The following is a 23860-nucleotide window of genomic DNA, read 5'->3' as shown; positions in this document are numbered from 1 at the left end:
TAGCATTGTGTATAGGCTAGCAACTTACTTGAGTTGTGTATAAACGAGAGAGAGAAGAGTCTGTAGCAGCGTCGGGTGTGTATTGTGCAAAGGGTGCTCGATTTAATCAAAGAATTGCCTCCAAGAAATTCCGTCTCCAAGTCAGTCACGCATTTGTAAAAGAGAATGCATTTCAATGGAATGAAAATTAGTTGAGTTATGAATGAGTGATTGCAATGAAAGAAAATATTCATCCCAAAATTAAAGGATAATATTTGAATAGTTCATCGTAATAATTTCAGTTCATTCAAAGGACTGTTTGTATCATATAAGCACGACAAAACATCAATGATTTTCGCTAAATTTATACTCAATGCCATGACATACTTTATCGCTGGCCTTGCAGGTATAATGAAGAATTGCTCCACATATGCATCCAAACAATGGAACAGGAAGGAAATAATGAGTATATAATTAAATGAATTACATTGCTTACATTGTTTATATTGCCTACATACAAAACGCAATAATTTCCTTTACAAGTAGGTCAAGTAGTCAGCATGTCTAAAGGTCAACACATTCAGGAATAAGACCGGGGCCTTAAAAAGTAAAAAACATGCCATTTTTCTGACAATTACCCTTCTTTATAGCGCGCAGAGGCTGGAGAGACAGAATGGACAAGATTTTGGAGGCTGCACTTTACAGCAATGTACATGATGATAATGACACTTTAAACATGTTTCCTTATGAAAAGTTTTAAAATTTGCATTTGAATATTTACCTAACCAGACAAACCTTTCAATAACCAAAAATGTGTTATACATATGGTTTTGGTGATTGGGGTCTAATGCCTGACACTGTGTGTAACGCTGGGTAGTCTACCTGGATTTTCATGCAATTTTTTTTTTTCATAAAAGGCTTATTCAAATGTTAACTAATTATTAGTTTGTTACAAAAATAATAAATTTTCTCAAAAAATATACCAGCGCAGCTCTAGATAATAGCCAAGTGCGCACCGGTTTTTGTAATTTGTCTTTGCGTTTTGCACACCATTACAGAATAATAATAAATAATCAATTCAGTTCATGTGTGTGTGACAATACTTAATTTTTTAGACACAGAATAGAAATTTTAATAAGTAGAATCACTTTTTATTTGTTTACATTCGTCTCCCCTTCCGATCCATAATAAATAGTAACTGTCTTCGAATTCACATCAATTCAGAATCCAGTAAGCTATTGTAACCGAGTACAAATTTATTTTGGTAAAAGCAACCTTCTGCTCACATTTTTTGCAAAAATTATTGAACACTGACCTGTCCTTCTGGTTTATGAAGTTATATTTGTTGTATTCACATCAATACGAAATCCAGTAAGTTGATACTTATAATACATTTCAGAATCCAATCGTGGTTGATGGTCTTCATTCCCAGAATTGATCTAGCACCATCGTATGTGATTTTTGCATTTACTTTTAAGCGAAGACAGTTTCCAACCATTCCTGCATTTGCTATCAATGTCAATAAGCCACAAGGACAAACTTCTGAGTATGTTGGATTTCATCTCAACGAACCTGTTTTTTTCCCATGGACAACTTGGTGTTACTTTGTCAAGATGAAAAAATGCAACCAACAGCAAAGTGCTGATTCAAAAAAATCTATCTCAAGGAAAACTTTTGGGAGATGATCATCAATTCACACCAAATGTGATATAGAAAAGTTTGATTAAATAAGTTCAATACAATAATTAAATTTGAGTTTTTTTCATTCAATATTTTTTTATGAACCCGTTATATGGTGGGTAGTTACACTCGTTAGTAAATTAACTAATTTGTACTAAAAGTAAAATGAAAAATGCTGTAAAAACATTGTATCATGGGGAGAACTGCACCCAATTCAGCATCATCGGGCGATTTGCCAGAATCGCCCGATGATGCTGGATGTAATTACCAACGAAGCGTCATACTCAAATTGTAAATGTTGTGGATTCACTCTTCAACACACCGGTATCTTCTTGTTTACATGATAAACCCCTTACTGATTGGCCTTGTCGGGTGGTGGGGGGTTTCGACACATTTATACTTACGCGATCTAACCCAAAAACCTTTATTATGAATGTGTCTAAACTAGTGAATTGCGTGTGATACCACTGACACGGTTTGGGTTTTGCAGTGGAAAAACAATCCGATGCATCCTGAGCCACGCCGAGCTGGATTGGTACGGCCCCGGTGCAGCTCGGTTTCATAGTGTAAAAAAGATATGTGAGATAAGTGGACCCATTACAGCCAGGCCAACCTCAGACACAGTCGTGATATTACAGGGTGATGCGGCAGCACGATGCTATTCACCTAAACAATGGATAATGGCTTCATGCAAAAATTATAACGGCAGGGTGTCTTTACTGCCAACCGAGAGGAAATAGAGACCTCGTCGTTTTGGCTGACTGGCTTTTAGTGAATATTTAGGATTATAGCTGAAAACGAGAGGTGGACAGATGGAGTTGGGTTGATGCTGTGGACATACCACCAAGCAGAAGGATGTAGTGAGTAGTTTCTGCCATATCAGTCTCACTGAAATACAATGAATGATTAGAGTTTGAATTCTTTTCAAGTTATTTCAGAAGTTAATATAATGCACTTCATGTAAAACATTTTTATTAAGGTAGATAATTTTGAAATATTGTTTTGTTTGTACATCCAATGTTTTTAAAACAACTTTGAAACTCATAATAAAGCTTTTTGGGTCAGATCGCGTTATTTATAAATGTGTCGCAACCCTCCACCACCCGACATGGCCAATCAGTAGAAAATGTGTCACGTTGGTTCTTTCGGTAAAGTCACGTAGATAGAAAATTAATAGATCACGACATTTCGATCGCAACACAAGCAATCGCCATCAGGTGAGACAAACACAGCAGAAAAACTGCTGAGGCAATAACCCCCCCCCCTTTTTCGCCTCTGATCTCTGCACCTGATTGGGTTAAATCATGACGTCACCCTGCTGCTCTGGCAAATTGCCCGATGATGCTGGATGTAATTACCAGCGAAACATCGTATTCAAAAATTGTAAATGGTGTGGATTCACTCTTCAACACACCGGTGGGCTAAAGTAGTGAACTATTTGTCTTTTGTCAACATGACACATTTTTTACTGATTGACCGTGTCGGGTGGTGGAGGGTTGCGACACATTTATAAATAACGCGATCTCACCCAAATACTTTATTATGAATAATATTGGTCGTGAAAGCCTACGTGTTAAACTTTGAAACTCTAAACCAAATCACTACAAAACTTACCACACAGTTTACCGATACCAATGCCCATATCTGGAGTTTTTGGAAAGACCATGAAATGTATATCAACAAAAAGTTTTTTTTATGTAATGTTAAACAGCATACCAACCTAAGTTTGGTGCGTGCATTAGAAGCACATGAAATTGAGTACAAGTGCGTGCACCTTACAGTATGAGTTTGTCCATTTTTATGTACATTTAGATATTTCCGTGTGCACACCTTCCGTACAGTTTAAACCTCCAACCCTCTTCACAGACTGGTTAGCCAGCTTGTTTACATCCCTTCGGCGACTGCCGCAACCTTCGGGCTCGGCCTAAATCCCTTGCTTGCGAAGGTTAATTCTGCTGGTGTCAGAGACGAGGCAGCGTGGAGTATTGGGATGGAGAAGTTGCAAGCGAGGAGACTTCGGGGCACCTGGCCTCCAATATCTAATCTAACAGTACACTCGCAACTGCCTTTGAGGTATTCTCCTTGATCATTGCCCTCTGGGTGCCATGTCAACGACCATTCTCAATCCTGCAGACGTGCTCCTCCTGCTCTTCCTTATTACATCCACAACGATCTTCTGCCGCACCCTATTCGTAACTTCAACGTGATTTTAACCTATCCTGCCATGACTTGATTGGCATCCTCCACATACACTTACCCAAGGCAAACCACCTTCTGTTTTCGCCTTTTCCCTCCAAAGATGCTATGAAACGTATGCACCTCCGAAATTAATACGTATAAAATGCTAACTATTGGATCATTAACCGTTCACAATCGGTTAAGAATGCTTGTAGCACCTACTGTGCACCTTGGTTATCCCCAACCAATTAGGCAGGACCAATCTGTCAGCAACACAAAAATCAAGCAACACAGGAGAAGCCAATTAATCTGTTGAATGAAGAAAACAATTCTCTTTCTATTTTCTCCCCTTAATTAAATGTAGCCAAGCAGGTCTTGATGTAACCTTTACAGCGCACATACTCACCATAATTAAGCACCAGAAAACACATTTTGCACCTTTGATGGAAACTACAAAAATACTCTGAATTAACAATGGCAAGAGTTAATTATCTCCCGAGCAGTGGAATGTACAAATGAAGAATTTCAGCAACCACATAATTACAGGACTTTAGCAAATAGCAAGCATTTAAATAAATAAACGCATAATGTAATAATTGCTTCATTATGCCTGCAAATAACACCTGGGGCTAACAGTAAGTAAATCAGGCCTGCCGAGTGTTATTAGTGGGTTAGCGAATAAAATGTGTAGCCAATAGATACGCTACAAATTCAAGGAAAAGTTGAAGCCAATATCATAATAACTGAGTGTAGTTAGCTGCACAATTCACCTTTGTGACTCAGAGCTGAGCCACAGAAAAACCCTCAAGGCCACTCACAAACATAAGGTTTCTCCAATTGAATCTCAACAATATATCTCAATGGTCAGCAAAACGTTCACTTCAATTTTTGCTATGCAATTTGTTGAACTGATTTCAACCCGCCATCTCTCTCTTTATCGCTCTATGATGAACCCCAAAATGTTGGTAAATTATTGGTCAAGATGTTGTCTTGTCTCATTTGCAGCATTTTCCTCATTCACTTCAAGATCTTTCCAATGAAGCATCAAGCACGTTGTTTTTATGTTATGGTATATATGCCTGTATCTTGAATCTTACTGTTGTCATGGGTAACTTTAATGGGACTTATGCGTACAAATTTGTTTCCCATTGTTCAAAGAAATGGCACGGCTGATTAATGTGTATACACATATACAGTGAGGGAAAAAAGTATTTGATCCCCTGCTGATTTTGTACGTTTGCCCACTGACAAAGAAATGATCAGTCTATAATTGTAATGGTAGGTTTATTTGAACAGTGAGAGACAGAATAACAACAACAAAATCCAGAAAAACGCATGTCAAAAATGTTATAAATTGATTTGCATTTTAATGAGGGAAATAAGTATTTGACCCCTCTGCAAAACATGACTTAGTACTTGGTGGCAAAACCCTTGTTGGCAATCACAGAGGTCAGACGTTTCTTGTAGTTGGCCACCAGGTTTGCACACATCTCAGGAGGGATTTTGTCCCACTCCTCTTTGCAGATCTTCTCCAAGTCATTAAGATTTCGAGGCTGACGTTTGGCAACTCGAACCTTCAGCTCCCTCCACAGATTTTCATCGGCAAACCCTGCTCACTGGTTCTCCATAAAAGCTGAAGCTGCAATCCGAACAATCCAATCTGGATGCTCTAACATTTTGGCAATAATATGAGCAGAACTGAGTGTTCCTTTCAAATACAAACTGCAAAATCACCAATTGTTAACAAGGATATCCTGTTCGGTCTAACATATTGTTGGGACAAGCACCGTTAGTGAGTGCCAATTATGGTCAGCTTGTCACATGAGGGATGGATGTACCCACTACCCATGTCCAGCCACCTTTTTCTTCCCCACTGATGACGGTTAAGTTGTACGGTACTCGGCAAATCATGATCAAACACAAGTTGATATGGCGCTGAATATATTACAATGTTTTACAGAAAAATTTTTTGCTTCTTATTTAAGGCTCACAATCTGCATTCCACTCGTGATATGGGCCCTGTTTATGAAATGAAATAGTTGTAGATTTTTTTTCTCCGGATCTTCTAACGAAGCATAACAGTTGCATCAACGATCTCTGTAAAATGTGCTTCAACACTCTGTCTTAAAAGCCACTAAATAGTGCTCCGCTTAAGCTGTACAAATGAGTCATTCACTCTTTACGCTTCAGCAAATTATGTCCTCAAAACTTGTCGACGCACAAATGAACTACAAAACTACATTTTGCGGTAATTTAGCAAGTGGGCCTTTAGAGCTTAGAATTAAAACCAGAGATCAAAGTGGTCCTGGCCTAGTGCTCCTATACAGGTGGGAAGTTTAGCCTCCCGAGACACTCAGCTACTTGTTATTGGAAACTTAATTGGGACCATTGCACAGCTTCAATTAGCTATTTTAATAGATGCCACCATGAACGATTCCAGTGGGAGGCAGAGAAAACACATATCCACTGAATCAGTGCATTCCTCATCCAGTCAAGGCCCCCGATACTTGAATAAAGAAAATAACTTCTTTATCAGGAGGATGAACGTTTGAAATCAATAACAATTAACACAACTGGTGCAATCAATTTATAAATGCACATTGCATCTCACTTAAGAGGTCGGAGGACTAACATGTTGCACCTTTCTTGGAATTGAATTCGAGCTTATTGAATAACGGCTCATGGAGTCTCGACAATCGCCCCAGCCGCACGGCTCAGGATAGGGGGTCATGGTGACAGAGCACACAACTCTGTACACAGTGCACATCCGTAGCTTCCAATGCTGGACTGTGACAAATTCATAAATACACCTACAGGAAACCTAAAAATGGCTGGATATTTTCAATGTGCGGTGTTCACAAAATTTTCCGAATCGAAATAGATTTCTCGGAATGTGTTCAGGACCTTTCGTGTGCAAAAGATAGGGTCTGTGAGCACTGTGTATTAAATGTGTCCAATATTGCATTCCATACTTCTGATTCTATACCACCATTTACATTCATACAAAAACCACTATCTCATTTTCACTGCTGGTGATTCTTTAAAAAAAAATCCTGCATTCAGGGTGTCTCCCTCTTTGAAAAGCACAAATAAAAACTCACCACATTTGACATTAACGTTGCCTTTGCAAGATAAATAAATACACAAATATAAAAGGCTAGGATTTTAAGCAGTGGCTCTTCTCTAGAGTATACTTGCTTTGAATATGTTCTACAATTATTTTTTTCATATGTCTGTTCATTCTTTATATTACCATTGTAATAGCTAATTAATGTGTTTACATAGAAAAACATCAATAACCCCCCAGGACTCTTTATCAGACTTGTTCTGCTTATGGACATTTAATTCTTTATTAAAACCTCTCAAATAAGTACATATTTGAAGTGGCAGCCTCTCCAGTTATGGGGTTGTCTGGCAACTTGCACATAATTAATTAATGGTTGTCTTCTAAGCTTTACTAATAATTACATATAATACCTAACACATTTAATGAACACATCATAACAAAAAACTGAGCATTTACAACTTCATATTTTTTATTTAAGAAGACTAAAAAAAATCTACCACAGTTTAATCCAAGTCACTTACCATTGCCGTGATGCAGAGGTGGAGGTCTGATTGTTAAACCCAAAAAACAGGCTGATTTTCATGGGCTGATGAATTGGTTTTTGTAAGGAAATAGTAAATAAATAACAGATAGCGAGAGTATGTGGAAGATCACGGCATTCAATTGCACAAGTTCGCCGATTTCCGTAGAGTGGATTTGCATTATCATATTGTACTCAGCTTAATTATCGTGTAAAGCGTTTGAGTCAGAGTACTTTTTTGTTGTTGTTGTTACCGATTTTTGGAGACCGTCTGGTTATTCCCGAGTTCCAAATTCAAATAGTCGAGCCCCACTTCGTGAGGGTTTTTTCGCATTTGAATGTGGCAGGTAACCAGAGTACTCAGAGACAACAACTTGCACACCAAACTGGGCAGAAAACTACTTACTATACTGCCTTCTAAAGTTACATTTCAAACACTACAGGTGGATTTATCAGATACAGATGAATTCTGAGTGATCTACCAACCCTATGGCTAAAGCGCCAGACAACAGGCATGTGTCATCATGTCTGACTGCAATAAAAAGTGTGTTCAGCTGCCGAAGATACATTGGCATTAACGTTTCAGTCAAATCGCATTGCACTCTGCTAAGGTTGCTGGTGAAGGTGCTTTGTGGGAGAGCCTTCCCCCTGAGTCTCTTGCAGTTGCAAAGCTGCAGCAGCTGACTCCGTGTCACGTTTGTGAGGACACAAATCTATCATTAAAGCTGCATTCCATGCTGAGAAAAGCAGTGGATCTTCAAATCTTAAATGAGTAACAGTGCTGCATTACAGCCTCTCTAAATCCATCTACCTGACTCTTTGGTTCTTTCGGTAAAGTCACGTAGATAGAAAAATAACTAATAAATCGTGATGTTTCGATAGCAACACAAGCCATCGTCTTCAGGTGAAACAACACAGCAGGCGGACTGCTGAGGCAAGAGGAAATGTAGCGACATGGCCACCGCAAACCACAGGCCACACACGCCTGGTGGGCCACAACCCAAGGGCAAGTGAGCGGGGCTAGGGATGGAATTTGCAAGTAAATGCAACATCGAAGAGCTAGCACACCTCGGCAAATCCGAGGGGGGAGGGAGGGAAGGGGCCGCCGCAACGGGCGAGAGGGTGGGGGTGAAATTTACAGAGGGAACAAGGTGATAGAGAGAAAAAATATATATGTCAAACTTAGCAACTCAGAGAGTCGGCCAACCCAACAGTTAACACTATACCTGGTTGATCAACGTCCTTCCAAAGATTGCTAAATTTAGCATCCATCTTCTCGGTTGAAGTCATGTCTGAGTTGTGTGGAAATCCTCCCCGTAGAGGTGGTTCAATCTTGATTTGAAGCTGCAATCCTCAAAATGCTAAGACACCTATTAGCAACATCAGTAAAGATGAGCGCTTTGAGCTTTCTCAATTAAAAAAGAAAGATGACATCGTCATCCTCTTAGCCGACAAGGGTAATGCCACAGTTATCATGTACAAAATCACATACAATAACAAAATTCAGGACCTACTTAATGATGGTAGCTATTCCAAAATTAAAAGAGATCCCACCAACCGCCTCGTTACGAAAACCAACAATATCATCACTGATTCGACATCTTTGATCGAACTAATCAAGCGGCTTTCCTTAAAACCCTCTGCTGCTAGACCACCCAGATTGTATGGCTTACCAAAAATCCATAAAGAAGGGACACCCCTTCGTCCTATCGTCTCCACCAATGACTCACCCACCTACAAACTGGCCCGATTGCTGTCTGAGACCTCACAACCATTCACTGGTAAGACCACCTCAGTTGTACTCAACTCAGCTTACTTGGTATCATTAATTAAGCACATCTCACTATCTCCAGGTGATTTGCTCGTTAGTTTCGATGTGGTCTCTTTGTTTTCCAAAGTTCCTGTGCTTGACACCATTGCAATCATTGAAGATTTGGTTCAACAAGGACTGAATGCTGATGTACCGGCCCTGGTGAGACACTGCCTCACCAACACTTACTTCACCTGGAATGGAACATTCTACAAACAAGTTGAAGGTATCCCAATGGGTCTCCCTTATCTCCAGTTGTAGCCAATGTTCTCATGGACAAATTTGAGACAAATGCAATCCAGGCATCCACTCTACGTTCGTCCTTGTGGAAGAGGTACGTAGATGACACGTTCGTCATCTGGCCACATGGCCTACCAGCTCTGAACCAATTCCTCAACCACATCAGTTCCATACACCCAATCATCAAATTCACCATGGGGGTGGAAAAGGATGGCAAGTTACCATTCTTGGATGTTTTAATCGAAAAGAGACCAGATAGCTCAATGGGACATTGTCTACAGGAAATCCACCCATACGGATGCCTACCTAAAACCTGACTCCCACCAGCATCCATCCCAGAAGAATTCCCTCATCAAAACTCTACCCCATGGAGCTCGATGTATTTCCGACCGTCATCACCTAGCCAGTGAACTGGAACACGTACACCAAGCTCTCAAGATGAATTGATATTCAGACTACACAATTTGTAATGCTATCACCCCAACCGTTGGAAAAGAACCATCTGAGGACCAAATCAAAACCAAAACCTTGCCATACATAGCAGGGGTCACTAAAAAGTTTTCCAAAATCATGAGCAAACACAAGATCCAAGTTCGATTTAACACAGTACATAAAATTTGTGATCTGATCTCATCTGTGAAGGATGTGATCCCTGACATGCAATACCCCGGCATCTACAAACTAAGCTGTGTCTGCGGCAGTAGTTACATTGGGGAAACTAAGCGACATGTCTCGGACCGTGTTCGTGAACATAAGGCAGATCTGAAACACGGTAGGACCAATACCTCGGCCGTGGCTGATTATTGTTTTAATGCGGTGCGCTCACACGAAATTGATTTCTCTAAGACGAAGGGACTTTGCAAGCTCACTGGCTATCAACAAAGATTCGTTCATGAAGCCATTCATATATCTAGACACAGACACAATTTCAAAGGAGAAGATGGGTACAAGCTGAGCAATCATTGGAAGAACGTTATCAACCAGTTTAAGTCATAATTGGCTGTGATGTTTCCATCCTACCACCGTTCGATGTTAGTTGTGCTTTACGCCCATTTCAAACTTGCGCTTTCACAGTCACTTTGCGCGCCGACTCCTTGGATGCGGCTCTGTGATCTTCCATTAACATGCTAATCTCTCTTTAACATGCTAATTTTCACCTGGCAGCCCTTTGATTGGTGGAAAACGAACCACCGCCGGGCTCGCTGCCGAACACTTACATTATCATTGGCTGCTGACATTTTGGCTATGCCCATTTCAAACCCTTATAAACAGTTTCCCTTGGAAGCTAACCCCCCTTTTCCTGAAGAGGACCGCTTGCGTTGCGATGGAAACGTCGTAGTTTTCTGTTATTTTTGATTATTTTCTTTGAACCTATCTACGTGACTTTACCGAAAGACCCAAGAATATGAATTCCTGCAGTCACGAAAGCTTTAAGTCAAGATTACTTCAGAATTTATCTTAATGCTAATGAATGACAACCATTTTCTCTGTTCAAGAATCGATCTATATTAAGTGTGAACGTTCCCTCCACAAACGACCGCGTGTGCGCAGAGTGGGACAAATCAACAAATTTCAACAATCGTTGATTCTAAGATACCATACACACCTTCCAGCAAAGCCACCACCTCCCCAGTGATCCCTCCCCACCACAAACTTCTACCTCGTAGGCACGAGAGCCTGTGATGTCCGCCAAGGACTGAGCACCACCCAGGGCCTTCTCCAGCTGCCTGCACTCAGTGGCCGTGCTCGAGTCCATCCACACGGGCACTTCGTCCAGCGAGAAGCACCCCTGCCTCAGAGGCACAGTCCGGGGGGGGGGGGGGGGCGGGTGGAGGGAGGGAGGCAATGAAGACAGAGAAACCGGCAATGTGACCTCACCTTCAAATATCCCCAAATATGAGTTCGGACAAGATTGGTTTATGGTCCTAAACTTGCGTAGAGGAACAATTTTGGTTGAGGAAGTTGCCCCTGTGCGATGTACAACTTATGGATTAATAATCAGGCTGATTGTTTACCAAGTTTTATATCTGTGGAGTCACTACAGCATGCATAAAGCACATACTGTGTATTAACCTGCCGAAAGGAAACAAAGTTGCCCTTGCAAACTATGGAATGGAATTCACTGCATTCTCATATTATTGAAAAGTCAAGGGTCTCCATGCTTAAAAAAAGCATTGGGTCGTGATCATCTCCATTTGCAATCATCAGTCAGCATTGGGAATTCCTATTTAGATTGTTTATCTTTCCATTGTGCAATCACTATTGACTGCACACAAAGTGACTCCAATCTTATCAACCACGAAGGGAAGAATGGGCTAAACTGACCACCAAATGGCATTTGTGCTCAGACACTCTGCCACAACATCATCCAGCCTGCTTCTCATTGAATGTATTTACTCAAAAACGTCCCAATGAGTCCTAAGGCCTTTTAAAGGAAAGGCCTGCATGCAGTGTTGTGTCAATTACTTTGATTATTTTATTTTTACTTTTATCTATCTTTTAGCATTTTGGAAGAAACCAAAATATCTGTAGAACGTCCTAGCACAAGACAGCAAATCATAAAAAAAAACTTTGCAGACAGGTCAGATACATCTCTCTTCCATCTGTAGTATTGCCCCCACTGCTTTGTTATTACCTCTGAGTGGGCATCTCGCATGTGATAATGTCTCTTCCTGGAGCCCGTGATTCAGGACTCACATCCCTGTGTGAACCATCAAATCTAACCTCCGCATGCTGAATTTAATTCCCGCAAACGCTTTAGATCAAGAACAAGTGACTGATGTATTCAGTGGCGGCTCCTGCAAAATCTCTCAGGGGGGGCAAATGTCTGGATGATTTATAAGGATAAGGTCCACCCATGCAAAGGATAAATTAACAGCTTAAGCATGTAAAGTCAACTTCACTTCTTTAATATTAATGAAAAATAAAGTGACTCTTACAATACATCTTGTTTGTTTCTATACTCACTTTTAATACAATCCACTCAAGTTTCTTTTATTAAAGATTCCACTAGGTGGCGACAAATAAAATTGTTGACTGAAACGTGCTTACGTATGATGACGTAAGCACGTTAGTGCGAGCCCTCCCGGAAGCCATAGAGAATGCATTGCAAGCGCCCCCCGTTCGAAAAAAAACATCTTTGAATGTAAGTCTATGGGAACACTCTGGGCGATTCTCAGCCGGAGTGAAATCGCCCAAAAAGAGGCGGTACTCCACAGAACGTGACATGACGCTGATTGGACTATATCCAGAGGCACAGTGACGGCTAGCGTGACTCTGTGGTTGAATGACATTGGTGGTGCGTCGCCCAATCGCCCTAATGAAGAAACCGCCCCTGGATGTATTATACATAAACAATATTGTCAAGAAGATTTACATGATTGATTTGCAGGTAAAATAAAGTCTTTCAAGTATAGATTTGGCACAATTTTACCATTTCTAAAAATTGCTAATTTCCATCAATATATTTCTTTGTGATATTGAAAAAAACAAAAACATTAAACTGCAAGAGAGTTGTTTTACAACAAGATGAAGTCAGCACATTTTGTGAGTAAGCACTGCAGATTTCGCAAACATGAAGCACATTTATACGTCCAGTTAAAATAGGGGGCACTTCCCATTATGTTGGTGGGAGCATTTATAGCAACATAAAGTGTGAAATAGCAGCTAATGGCTGTTTTTTACTCGTAGTTCACGTGAAAAATGAGCATCTAAATTCTCATCTGGCCAGAAATTAATGGCCAGTAAGGTTACCGGCACTGCTCAAAAAGAGAATGTTATTTAACTAGGCTGCTTCTTCTGATGAAAGTCAGAAAAACAAACCAGTCAACAGTTTTCCATCTTGAACAAATGCTGATGGAATAGAGTTGCCGAGGAACTCCCATAGGGTGATGAACTAAAACAATTTTAACAACATATAAAGATGTGTATTGCATGTAAAAACAGGTTTCAGCCTTACATGTAAAAAATAACTGGATAAGACTAAGACCTTTTTGTACATGCAATGCACATCATCTGTGTTGTTAAATCTATTTGTTGAGTAGACACTAATTTGTTGTTGGGATGGGTTTTCTTATAATTTAAACTGAATTACTCCACGATAGTATTTTTTTAAATAATTTGAACGTATCCATATATGTGTGCACAAACATTTATGGGTCTCATGTTTACTTCGAGGGGACCCTAAGAAAACAGGAAGCCAAGGACAAAGATTTTTCCCCCCTCCCTCCGTATAGCCTATAACAAACTGTTGAGGCAAGCGCTGTTAGCGAGCACCTAACAAGGCTGGCATGGCACACGAGGGGGTGGGTGGCCAGCACCACACCTGGCCGCCTTTGTCTCCCTAGTGGCGATGTTTACACACCACGCTAGATACTCATTTGGGGCTACGTCGACCTAGGGGAGTGTCCAGGGCCGGTTCAGATCATTCTCCATGGTGTTGGCCGTCAGCGGGAATCGAACTTGGGTTGCCGGGTTCGTAGCGCAGCGTGCTAACTGCTACGCCACCACTCCCCAGTAGCCACATGTCTGACATACAGGACAGTATTCTCTATTCCAATATGCATCACTCATGGTGCCTCCCGTGCTCCATGGTTGACATCTTGTGACCACACCTTGAAATTGCAGGGAAACGCATGCAATTTCACCATAAAGCCGATGCTATTATGTTGAATGGAATTGTGATCAACTCGGCATATGTATAGTGCTGCTCAAGCGCTTTTAGACCAGGACCTTTCCAGCTTTTGTTATTAATCCAGCCTATACGTTCATAAATGGCTTTGGAATGTCAATGGAGACGAGATACATTTGGACTTCACATCGTCAGCAGGATCAGCTACTTGTAGTTACATCGTTTTCCAGGTATTCTCTTTGCAAATTGGTATATATAATAAAAAAACATGTTCGACTGGAATAATATGAAAGAACAATGAAATAAAACTCAACTTAAGGATAATTATCCTTAAGTTGAGTTTAATGCGATTACAATCGCATTAAAGTATCTTGACTAACCGCGAGCTGTCAATGTATCTTGCTTTGCGCACCCACAGCAGAAACCGCAAGGTGTCCAATTGCACTAATTACAATGCAGCAGAGGGATCTGCCTCATGCTAAGCTCTTTAAGAGCCACCTTTAGGCATGAATTCACCCATCCATAACCACAGCCTTACCTGCAAGGTCAGGTGGAGGGGGCTAGAGGCTGGGACGTTGTGAAGGGTTTTCCCAGCTCCCTGTCGCCAGTACACTGAACCGTGTTGCTGCATTCATTCATTGGAGATCGCGAAAGCACAAGGCATCTATATACATTGTATAATCAAACTGCAGTGTAATGTCACGAGAATGGCACAATTGCATATATAGCATCAGCCAGCCATGATCACTCCACTGCTGGATGAAGGGTTCCCATCATCGTCTCCATCTCTCGTGTACGTCAACTTTTACCCCTCTACCAGTGGAGCAGCACAATGGTTAGCGCACTGTGCTATGTACCTGCTGACTTGAGTTCTTTTCCCAGTCACACACATTGTCACAAGATCAGATTTCTGAGCTCGTGATTCCTGTTTGTGTTCTGAGTTTCCTGTGAGCCAGGCGTGGCTTTACAGTAAATGAGCACTTCTTCATATATATAGAATAAGCTCATCAGCCGCGAAGCTATGTATACCATTGAGGTTTAACTTGATCTAGTTTACATCTCTATAACCAAGCTTAACAAGGCCTATGGAGTTATAGCCAGAAATGTATCCAATAATAGTTTATTAATTAGATTTATTGCTGAACACATGCCTTGTATAAAGCAGTGAAACAATTATGATTTAGAACAGTGACCAAGTACACGATACTATTTTCTATGTTAGCATATTCGATTTGTTTAAAATGGCCATATGCTCAATAACTGTACATCTTTGATGAGACCATGTATCCTTTTCAGGGCTCTTTGTTTCTCTTGAGTGATAATTTGGACTCAAAATCGCTATCCTTTACCAGACCTCCTCAGGACATATGAAATGGCGCTTCCAGTTCTTTGTAACTTGACTGCTAAAATGTTTGACGTATATGGATGAATGTCCATGGAATTGTGTGTGAAAGGAACTAGTTCAATTACGTTGAAATGCCCTTAAGCTATGTGAATAAAAGACAGATTTTTTCAGGATCGGCTAAAAACTTTGTTACTGGAGAAAAGCAGCATTAAATTATATCCAAATAATGTCACTTTGGTTGATGAAGATGAGTACGAGTTTCAAAGATGTCCCCAGAAGACTAACTTGCTTTATCCATTTAAATTAATATATTCACCTGCCTGTCTTGAGCAAGTGGTAAAAATTAACATGCAATGTCGAGCGTTGACAAATGCACCCATTTCACTGCTTCTAATATTCAAGATAATAAATGCATTCCGTAGGTGGGAAAATGTTGGCATTTTCTTTCACTATTAAACACAATTGTGCATCAGATCTCATTTCGGATGATTATAGAATCACATACTCTTCAAGCTTTACAATACAATCTTCTTTTACTATATTTATCTTGCTATGGTTCATAAAGAGTCACAAATGCTCAAAAATGCATTCAGGTTCACTTCTAGGCCTGAACCAGCAGTGAAAATTCCAGATTATTTTGGCAGTGACCAGTCTGTAAATATGAAAACCACTGTTGTTGACTCATCACAACGTATTTAATTAATCTAATTGATATAATGAACCAAGGTTTATCCATAGCTGAAAACTAAACGTCCAAATATCAATGTACATGTTGGGCGATCTGTAACATCACCATTCAGTTGGATGAGCCACAAACATTTAAGCAACAGAAATGCCCAATTACGTATGGCTGAATAAACGCTTCTGCAGTGTAAATTATATAGAATAAGAATGGTTTCCCTTTATTACTGCTAATCCTACATAATACACGAGCATAATATGACTTTGAAACCTCCCCACCGCCTACACATACCGCAAGGAGCGACTAACCCCATATCTGCATTTGTCATCAATATGCTAAATTCCTCTGTTGATATGTAAACTCCTTTGTCAAGGCTCTCTCCTCCTTCCACCCAGCTTAAAATACGCTGCCAAGCTTGGCAGTGTTCATTAGGACACTGTCTTTCTGACAGCTCTGTTTCTTCACCTGAGGCCGAAACGTCGTGAGAATTTCATTTTATGTTTTATTTTTATTATTTTATTATTTCCCTTCTACGTGACGTTACCGAAAGAACCAAAAATACGAATCCCTGCAGTCACGAAACCTTTAAATCGGAAGATACAGGGTGGTTCTATGATTTAGTAGCAGAAACAGAGGTACACACCTGGCCACTGCCAGATAACACCGCCACTTGTGACAGATCTACACCAGACTGCACCAGTCGTTCCAGTGTCAAATCTATAGCCTGGTGGGTGGAGGGGAGCAGGTGGTGACAGGGTAAGGCAATATTGTAAAGAAAACATGGACACAATGCTACAAGCTTAATTGCACTTTGATTGTATGCCTACTTAACCCATCAACTCTGCATATTATAGTTATTTCACACGTTTGCGCAAACACATGAGCACTGCATACAATATATTTAATGATGGACACTGCTAACCATAATGCAGCAAAGATGTATTCTCTAAATTTAAAAAATGACATTCAAATTAAATAAAATCAATATAAGGATTTTTTTTACATGTCTATGCCACGAAATAGTATATTTTTTAGTATGAAAAAACAATCTAGTTTTCACCTCATTGCGTAAGTTCACACTGTTGTTGTAAGCATTACAGCTGTATAAGTTCAACAAATGCACTCTTTGGTTTTCTGAGAGCACAGCAGATCTCGTGCATAAGGGCACAATTATACATAGTTATTGGATTACCATGGCCACCAGTTCGTCACCTTTTCATAAAAAATCGGCTCAGACAGACCGAATAACCGAGGGCCAGACTCCAAAGGCTAATTTTGATTTCCATGGGCAAGTGAACATTATTAAAGGCCCTCAAGACTGAAAGCAGTGAATGGTCAGTGCGACGTGCAGGAGTGCTCACTTTTATGACTCATCATGATTACAACGCAGGGATTACAGCGTTATTTGGCTTACCTCCACCCACATCAGCACTGGCGAGGTCACCGTCAGCTTGTCCTCGTGAATGTGAACACCACCTTGGGTACTAACAGGAGGGAGGGGGGGGGCAAAAAGGGTTACATTTGGGGAAAAACTCATTGTCTAATTGACATCTTACCTTCATGGTTCAGGCTATAAGAAAATTAGATAACATGGATATTATGGTGAACTCTTAAATCAGTAGCTATATTAATGCACTTTACACGAAGTTCATCTTTATGATGTAAAATATCAATATATCAATATATTTTACATACTATAAATTTGGATTTGTAAATGTATATTTTAATGTAGCTTAACAAGGCATGTTTATTGGATTATGCAGTAACAATTTTTTCATGAGTAAAGTAAATATTAACTCCAGGAAAAAATATTGCATATGTTGTCCATTAATAATGTGATGCAATTCGCAAGTTTAATGTGGGAAATGCCATCGTACTTTGCCTGCTGTAAATGGTCATAGATACCCAGTGTCATAACTATTCGTTGCATCGCCAAAATTCCAGGATCAAAATTTCTACTCAACCAAATTATACTGTCCTATACCACATATTATGCACAGCAACGTTTTAAGATATGTAAAAAAAAATTGGGACTGTCGAAAAAAGGCATACAAAATTTATAATCTCTGATTTTCTTATGACCTAGTCATAACATCCAATAGAAATGTCAGAGTAACGTATTAAAGAAGGCTGTAAAGTTTGGCTCAGGACGAATATGAGCAAAACAAAAGGTCATATACAATATGTCCTTAGGCCTAGACATTGAAAAGGCAATACAAATCGTTGTAAATTGGTGCAAATCATCCAAGCTCTCAAAAACCGATACCTAAATATATTAAGAAGAAAAAAACTAACAGAGGGAACAACTACACTGGGATTATAAGAATCAACAAAATACAGTATTCGAAGGGGAATCATATAAGGAGACACGTTTTCACCAGTTATTCAGTGACATGTTTTCCAAAAATTGATTGGATTTCTTCTTTCTTAAGTTGTGTTGTCCCTGTTGCAGAGATAAGCTATCGATTGTTACAATACCAAAACAAGTTGTCAATCTATGTCGAGGTTCTTTAGCCATCCAACAGCATTGGTTGTAAGCTGGTGAATTGATTTGGTGCCTCTATTATATCATCTTAACGGGCAGTTGACCATGTGCTCCAATGTTTGTTCCGCTCTAGTCACAGGTGAACCGTCTCGTCTTCCACTTGTGTAGTTGACTATATAGGCACTAGCCTTTTGCCTGTCCAAGGATGGGTGTATTGCAGTAAATCAGAAACTTGCAAGCGAAAAGCAGACCGGGACGTGATATTCATTGCATTCATTCTTGTTCAATTTGTAAGGGCGCGGTGACACAGACCAATTTCATTTTTAGGTTATAATAGTTTGTTCATCATGACGTCCTTTTTACTTTGATGTCTCAACAGCGTGACGGAGATCACGTGACGTGAGGGTTCTGCCTTTGTAGTAGTGAGGGTTGGAAGTTGACGCCGAGGGGGGAGGAAGCGCCTCGCCCCCCATGTGGAGTGACGTCACCCGCTAATTATTATTCATGGCGGGGGGGGGGGTGTCCATTTGGAGGACGTCACCTTATGATTATTATTAATGAGGGGGGCTGTTCGATGTGGATTGAGGTCACCTGCTCATGATAATTAATGGTGGGGAGGGGGGAGGTGCATGTGTCGGACGTAACCTGTTCATGAATATTCATGAGGTGGGCTGGTCGACGTGGAGTGACGTCACGCGCGGGACACACTGACATTCTTGGCTCATTATAGTAGTAAATTTGACTAACCTTTTTAATAAATGTCAAATTTAAAGCAAATTTGCGTAAAAATATTTATTTCCGCTCGACCTTCTTCTGCGGGAGTGGAAAAATCCACCCGCTCATGATTATTAATGAGGGGGGGGGGGCTCTTTTACAGTGACGTCACGTAGCAGTGTGCTGCGTATATTTATTTTTTACCGTCACTTTCTGTAAAGAAACGTCATATTTGAAGAGACTTTGGGTAATAAGCTATTTAATTCAACTCGACCTTCCGCGTTAGTGTAAAAATCCACCCACTCATGAATATGAATGACGGGGGGGGGGGGGGGCCTCATGTGGAGTGACGTCACGCAGGGGTGGGCCTTATGTAGTGTGACGTCACGCGTGAGTGGGCCTCATGTGGAGTAACGTCACACACGGGACACACATTATAGTGGTAATTGCACCGATTCCCCATCGTCCAGAGTTTCGAGGGGAGCAAGAAGCCAGGAGGGGCTTCTTTTGGGTTGCTGTTGAGGTCTTTTTGGTTATTTGTAACTCTATTCCGTTCGCCATCTGTCCGATTGTGATACATTGTGGTTGGCATTTGAATCACTGACCAGAAAGTGTGATAGGATTTCAGGTGGGTACAAGGGGTGCGGGGTCAAGTAAAAATAGTTGTGAACCGGCAGTTTGTAGTTTGACAAAGGAAAACACTACAGGGAATGATAAAACTTAGTAAATCTGGCAAGTAAAGCTCGCGATAACTGAGCAGAACTATTTATTTTTTACCAGGCAAGGCCCACTAAGCGAGACAGTTCTTGTTCAGAAATGACCTGGCCACAAATGATAGCTCAACGAAGTGGCTTATGTGGACATGCATGTTTCTAAATGTGGAGGGAAAAACCGGAGAAAAATCTATGCGAGCACGGGGAGACAGACATGCAAACTCCAAGTATACAGGTGTCAGGGTCGGGATCGAACCCACAAACTCCTGTATACCAGGCGAGGTATGCAAAACGAATGTGCAACAAGTTGACCAAGCAACTGAAGATATATTTCAGAAGATAACAGCTAGAACAGTGGCGGCTCCTGCAAAATCTCTCAGGGGGGGCAAATGTCTGGATGATTGATAAGGATAAGGTCCACCCATGCAATGGATAAATTAACAGCTTAAGCATGTAAAGGCAACTTCACTTCTTTAATATTAATGAAAAATAAAGTGACTCTTACAATACATCTTGTTTGTTTCTATACTCACTATTAATACAATCCACTCAAGTTTATTTTATTAAAGATTCCACTAGGTGGTGACAAATTATATTGTTGGATGAAACGTGCTTACGTATGATGACGTAAGCACGTTAGTGCGAGCCCTCCCGGAAGCCATAGAGAATGCATTGCAGCGCCCCCCGTTCGAAAAAAAAACATCTTTGAATGTAAGTCTATGGGGCCACTCGGGGCGATTCTCAGCCGGAGTGAAATCGCCCAAAAAGAGGCGGTACTCCACAGAACGTGACATGACGCTGATTGGACTATATCCAGAGGCACAGTGACGGCTAGCGTGACTCTGTGGTTGAATGACATTGGTGGTGCGTCGCCCAATCGCCCTAATGAAGAAACCGCCCCTGAGCTAGAATATATATCACAGTATATATACCTAGAGCAGCTGGTAAATGTCGACAGGGAACACAATTATTTAAGAGAAAGATAAGAACAGTTTGGAGTGCTTTGGAAAAATGAACTAAATGTACTCTGGTACAAATCTTCTTCCTTACATGTTCATATGAAACTATGGTTCTAAAGTCTTCTTTGGAAAAGAGAAGATTAATCTCAGTGGGCTCATACATGGAAAACTAAAGAATGCTTTACTGAGATGAATCAATTAACGTTGGGATTAAACCCCCTTTGATGCCAATGCCAACAACTCCCTCCTCTGCGCCCACTCATGGATGGCCCATCAGTATAAAGAGCCTAAGCGCAGGCATACCGCCATGGTACATGTTCACAAAAACAAGTATTCCTCCACCCGACTAAACAACAAGTGACGTGCCTATCCCTTACAGTCAATATATTTTATGAATGCGATATAAAATATACTGCATATGTTTTTTGTATAGGTAATTCGTTCACTGTCCAATCACCTGAACATTGTCAATGTATTACAGCATAAGCCCACTGTAAATATGCTGTAATTATGCTCAAATAAAATGCACTGCGGGGAACAATTTATCCACATAAACTAACGATTTCCCACAAAGCACTACTCATATTAACAACACTAGACGTATGATTGGCTAATTCAATACCCAGCTGAGGTTTGAATTTGCAGCCTTCTGATTGTGAGATGGGTGCTGCAACATTATCTGGCTGAATGGTGTAATCAAACAACAGAACAAGATATTTCATGAGGACCTCTTTAATCCTCCTGGTGCTTGTGAAACAAACCCCATGGAGGTGTATGTCACATTACACAATTATCAGTGTCGTTAATCTGCAAGTCATTTGGTGCTGTTGGGACATTAACTGATAACCACGTTGTTAATCATTGTTGCAAAATTCTCTTGCACAAGCATGAAAGTTGATAATCTAATGTCAAGAGTCACTGCACAATGTGGCATTTGGTAATTGACTAAAATGAAATAAATATTGCTATCATCCATAGAGATGAGCCTTTTAAAAGAGATGTTACAGGTGGGTATGTGGCATATACTGTCCACTTTAAGATACATAATACAAATTGCATATAGTGTTATCATAGTTGTAGGCACATCTAAGCCACCTCACTATATTTATATTACCATCAAGTTAGTGTGATAGTGTTTTATTATTTAATAAATATTATTACACTTGTAGATCAGATTAAGTATTTTTCATACAATTTACATTCAACTGCATTTTGCATCATTGCCCCATTTCAGTGCTCTGGTCTCCAGCTCATGAACATCTGAGGGTCTCAACAAGGCCAAGAGGCACCACCTGAATTTGGGCAGATCCTTGTCAAAGTGGACGTGGACTTCCGTCAGCACAACGAGCTGATCATCCAGGACCATGGCTTTCACCTGTCATTTGAATACAGAACGAGTGTTTCCACAACAATATCTAGGCAATCACCAATTACATCCTCCCCATCACCAATCACATCTCCACCATCTGATCCACTACAATCTCTTAGCACGTCATTCATGACAATATCTAGCACATTTTACCATATACTTATCTCGCGATCAACACCCGCTCCACATACGACGTTCCTAAAACATAAGATAACATATTGACCACTACATCCCCACCAAATCAAATCACAATCACCACTGCATCATTCACCACAGAACCTGGGCATGATGGTGCATGGCTTTAATCCAGCACTTTGGAGGCCAATAGTCGATGGACTGAAGCTACCAAACCTGATGGGCTGTGGTAAGGACACCCATCTGTGCAGACGTGTTTAACATTAAAATGTTTGGGTAGTCTGGTTCCTCTGCAAGAGCAAAACACTCATTCAAGAGAAAATGGACAAACATCCAAATGCAGGAACCTCCTCCAAAGGAAATGCGAGCCCAAGTGTGGCATTTGTAGGCGAATTATTGACATTATTACATTCCTCAATAAGTAACCTACCAAAATGACCCACCGCGTTCTCACCGCGTGAACCACGTTAACAATTACACCTTACAGCAGTACAATGTTGTCCTTTACATCCTCACCACATCAGCCTATTCAAATACAACATCAACACCCACAAGCCTTCACCATCACAACTTCCACACCACCCAGGGCATCTTGACCACATGACCCACATTCACAACGCGTCAATTACATCGTGACAATTACCCATATCATCAATGAATCAATAACACCACAAACATGAGCAATGGATGCATGTCATCACCACCACCCACAAGAACAACAACGATTCATTGACATCTCATCAACACCTCTCACTCCCAACCAACTCTCCAACAACGTCAACAACCACGTCAACAAATGCCTCGACCATCATCTCGCTCCTGCCCAACCTCCTCCTCATCATCCCCCACCACCTGCTGGGTGCTGAGATCGAGGCCGAGCACGAGAGCCCCCCTCGGGGTCGACATTGAATCCAGCTCGGTAGGTAGGGGGAGCAGCGAGGAGGAGTGGAGGAGGCGGATGGCGACGGATCCTCTGCTCTGCTCCCGTGTCGGTCCCAGTCTGCTCCTCCTCCTCCTCGTTGTTGTTGTCGGTGTTGTTGGGTCTGGAGGCTACTCCCGGCTACCCCTGATACACCTCCCGGGCTCCTCAAGCCCCCCTCTGGCTTGCTCCGCCCGCCTCTCGCTGCACGTCTCTGACGAATTCAGCAGGAGCAGCAGCAGCAGCCTCGCCCGTACTGTACACACAACGAACTGTACATGTGTCACGCACAACGCACTGCACACGTGCACTGCGAGTGCACTGCGAACACATCACAATGTACACAACACACTGCACACCACGTGCACTATACACTGTACACTACACACACCACGTGCACTATACACACTGTACACTGCACACCACGTGCACTAT

General features: G+C 41.0%; 1 protein-coding gene across 3 annotated transcripts in view; it reads right to left on the bottom strand.

The window, feature by feature from the left end:
• XYLB (xylulokinase) overlaps window positions 1-23793 on the bottom strand; it is a 164312-nt gene extending 140519 nt beyond the window's left edge. Inside the window, exons 1-6 of one of the 3 annotated variants that reach the window (XM_078609301.1) lie at window positions 23359-23793; window positions 22295-22377; window positions 17546-17615; window positions 16775-16855; window positions 14643-14729; window positions 11135-11263 (exon numbers count right to left, since the gene is read on the bottom strand). In XM_078609301.1, the coding sequence (XP_078465427.1) occupies window positions 11135-11263; window positions 14643-14729; window positions 16775-16855; window positions 17546-17615; window positions 22295-22377; window positions 23359-23412 (504 nt within the window). In that variant the 5' untranslated portion in view covers window positions 23413-23793. Of the gene's footprint in view, window positions 1-11134; window positions 11268-14642; window positions 14730-16774; window positions 16856-17545; window positions 17616-22294; window positions 22378-23358 lie in introns of those variants that run through there. The other 2 variants (XM_078609310.1, XM_078609319.1) reach the window with 2 other exon arrangements.
• Window positions 23794-23860: the final 67 nt, after the last annotated feature.

The sequence above is a fragment of the Lampetra planeri genome, chromosome 2, assembly GCF_965212315.1.
Source record: "Lampetra planeri chromosome 2, kcLamPlan1.2.h2, whole genome shotgun sequence".
In the NCBI taxonomy this organism is placed as follows: Eukaryota; Metazoa; Chordata; class Hyperoartia; order Petromyzontiformes; family Petromyzontidae; genus Lampetra; species Lampetra planeri.
This window is presented reverse-complemented; position numbering and strand designations above follow the sequence as displayed.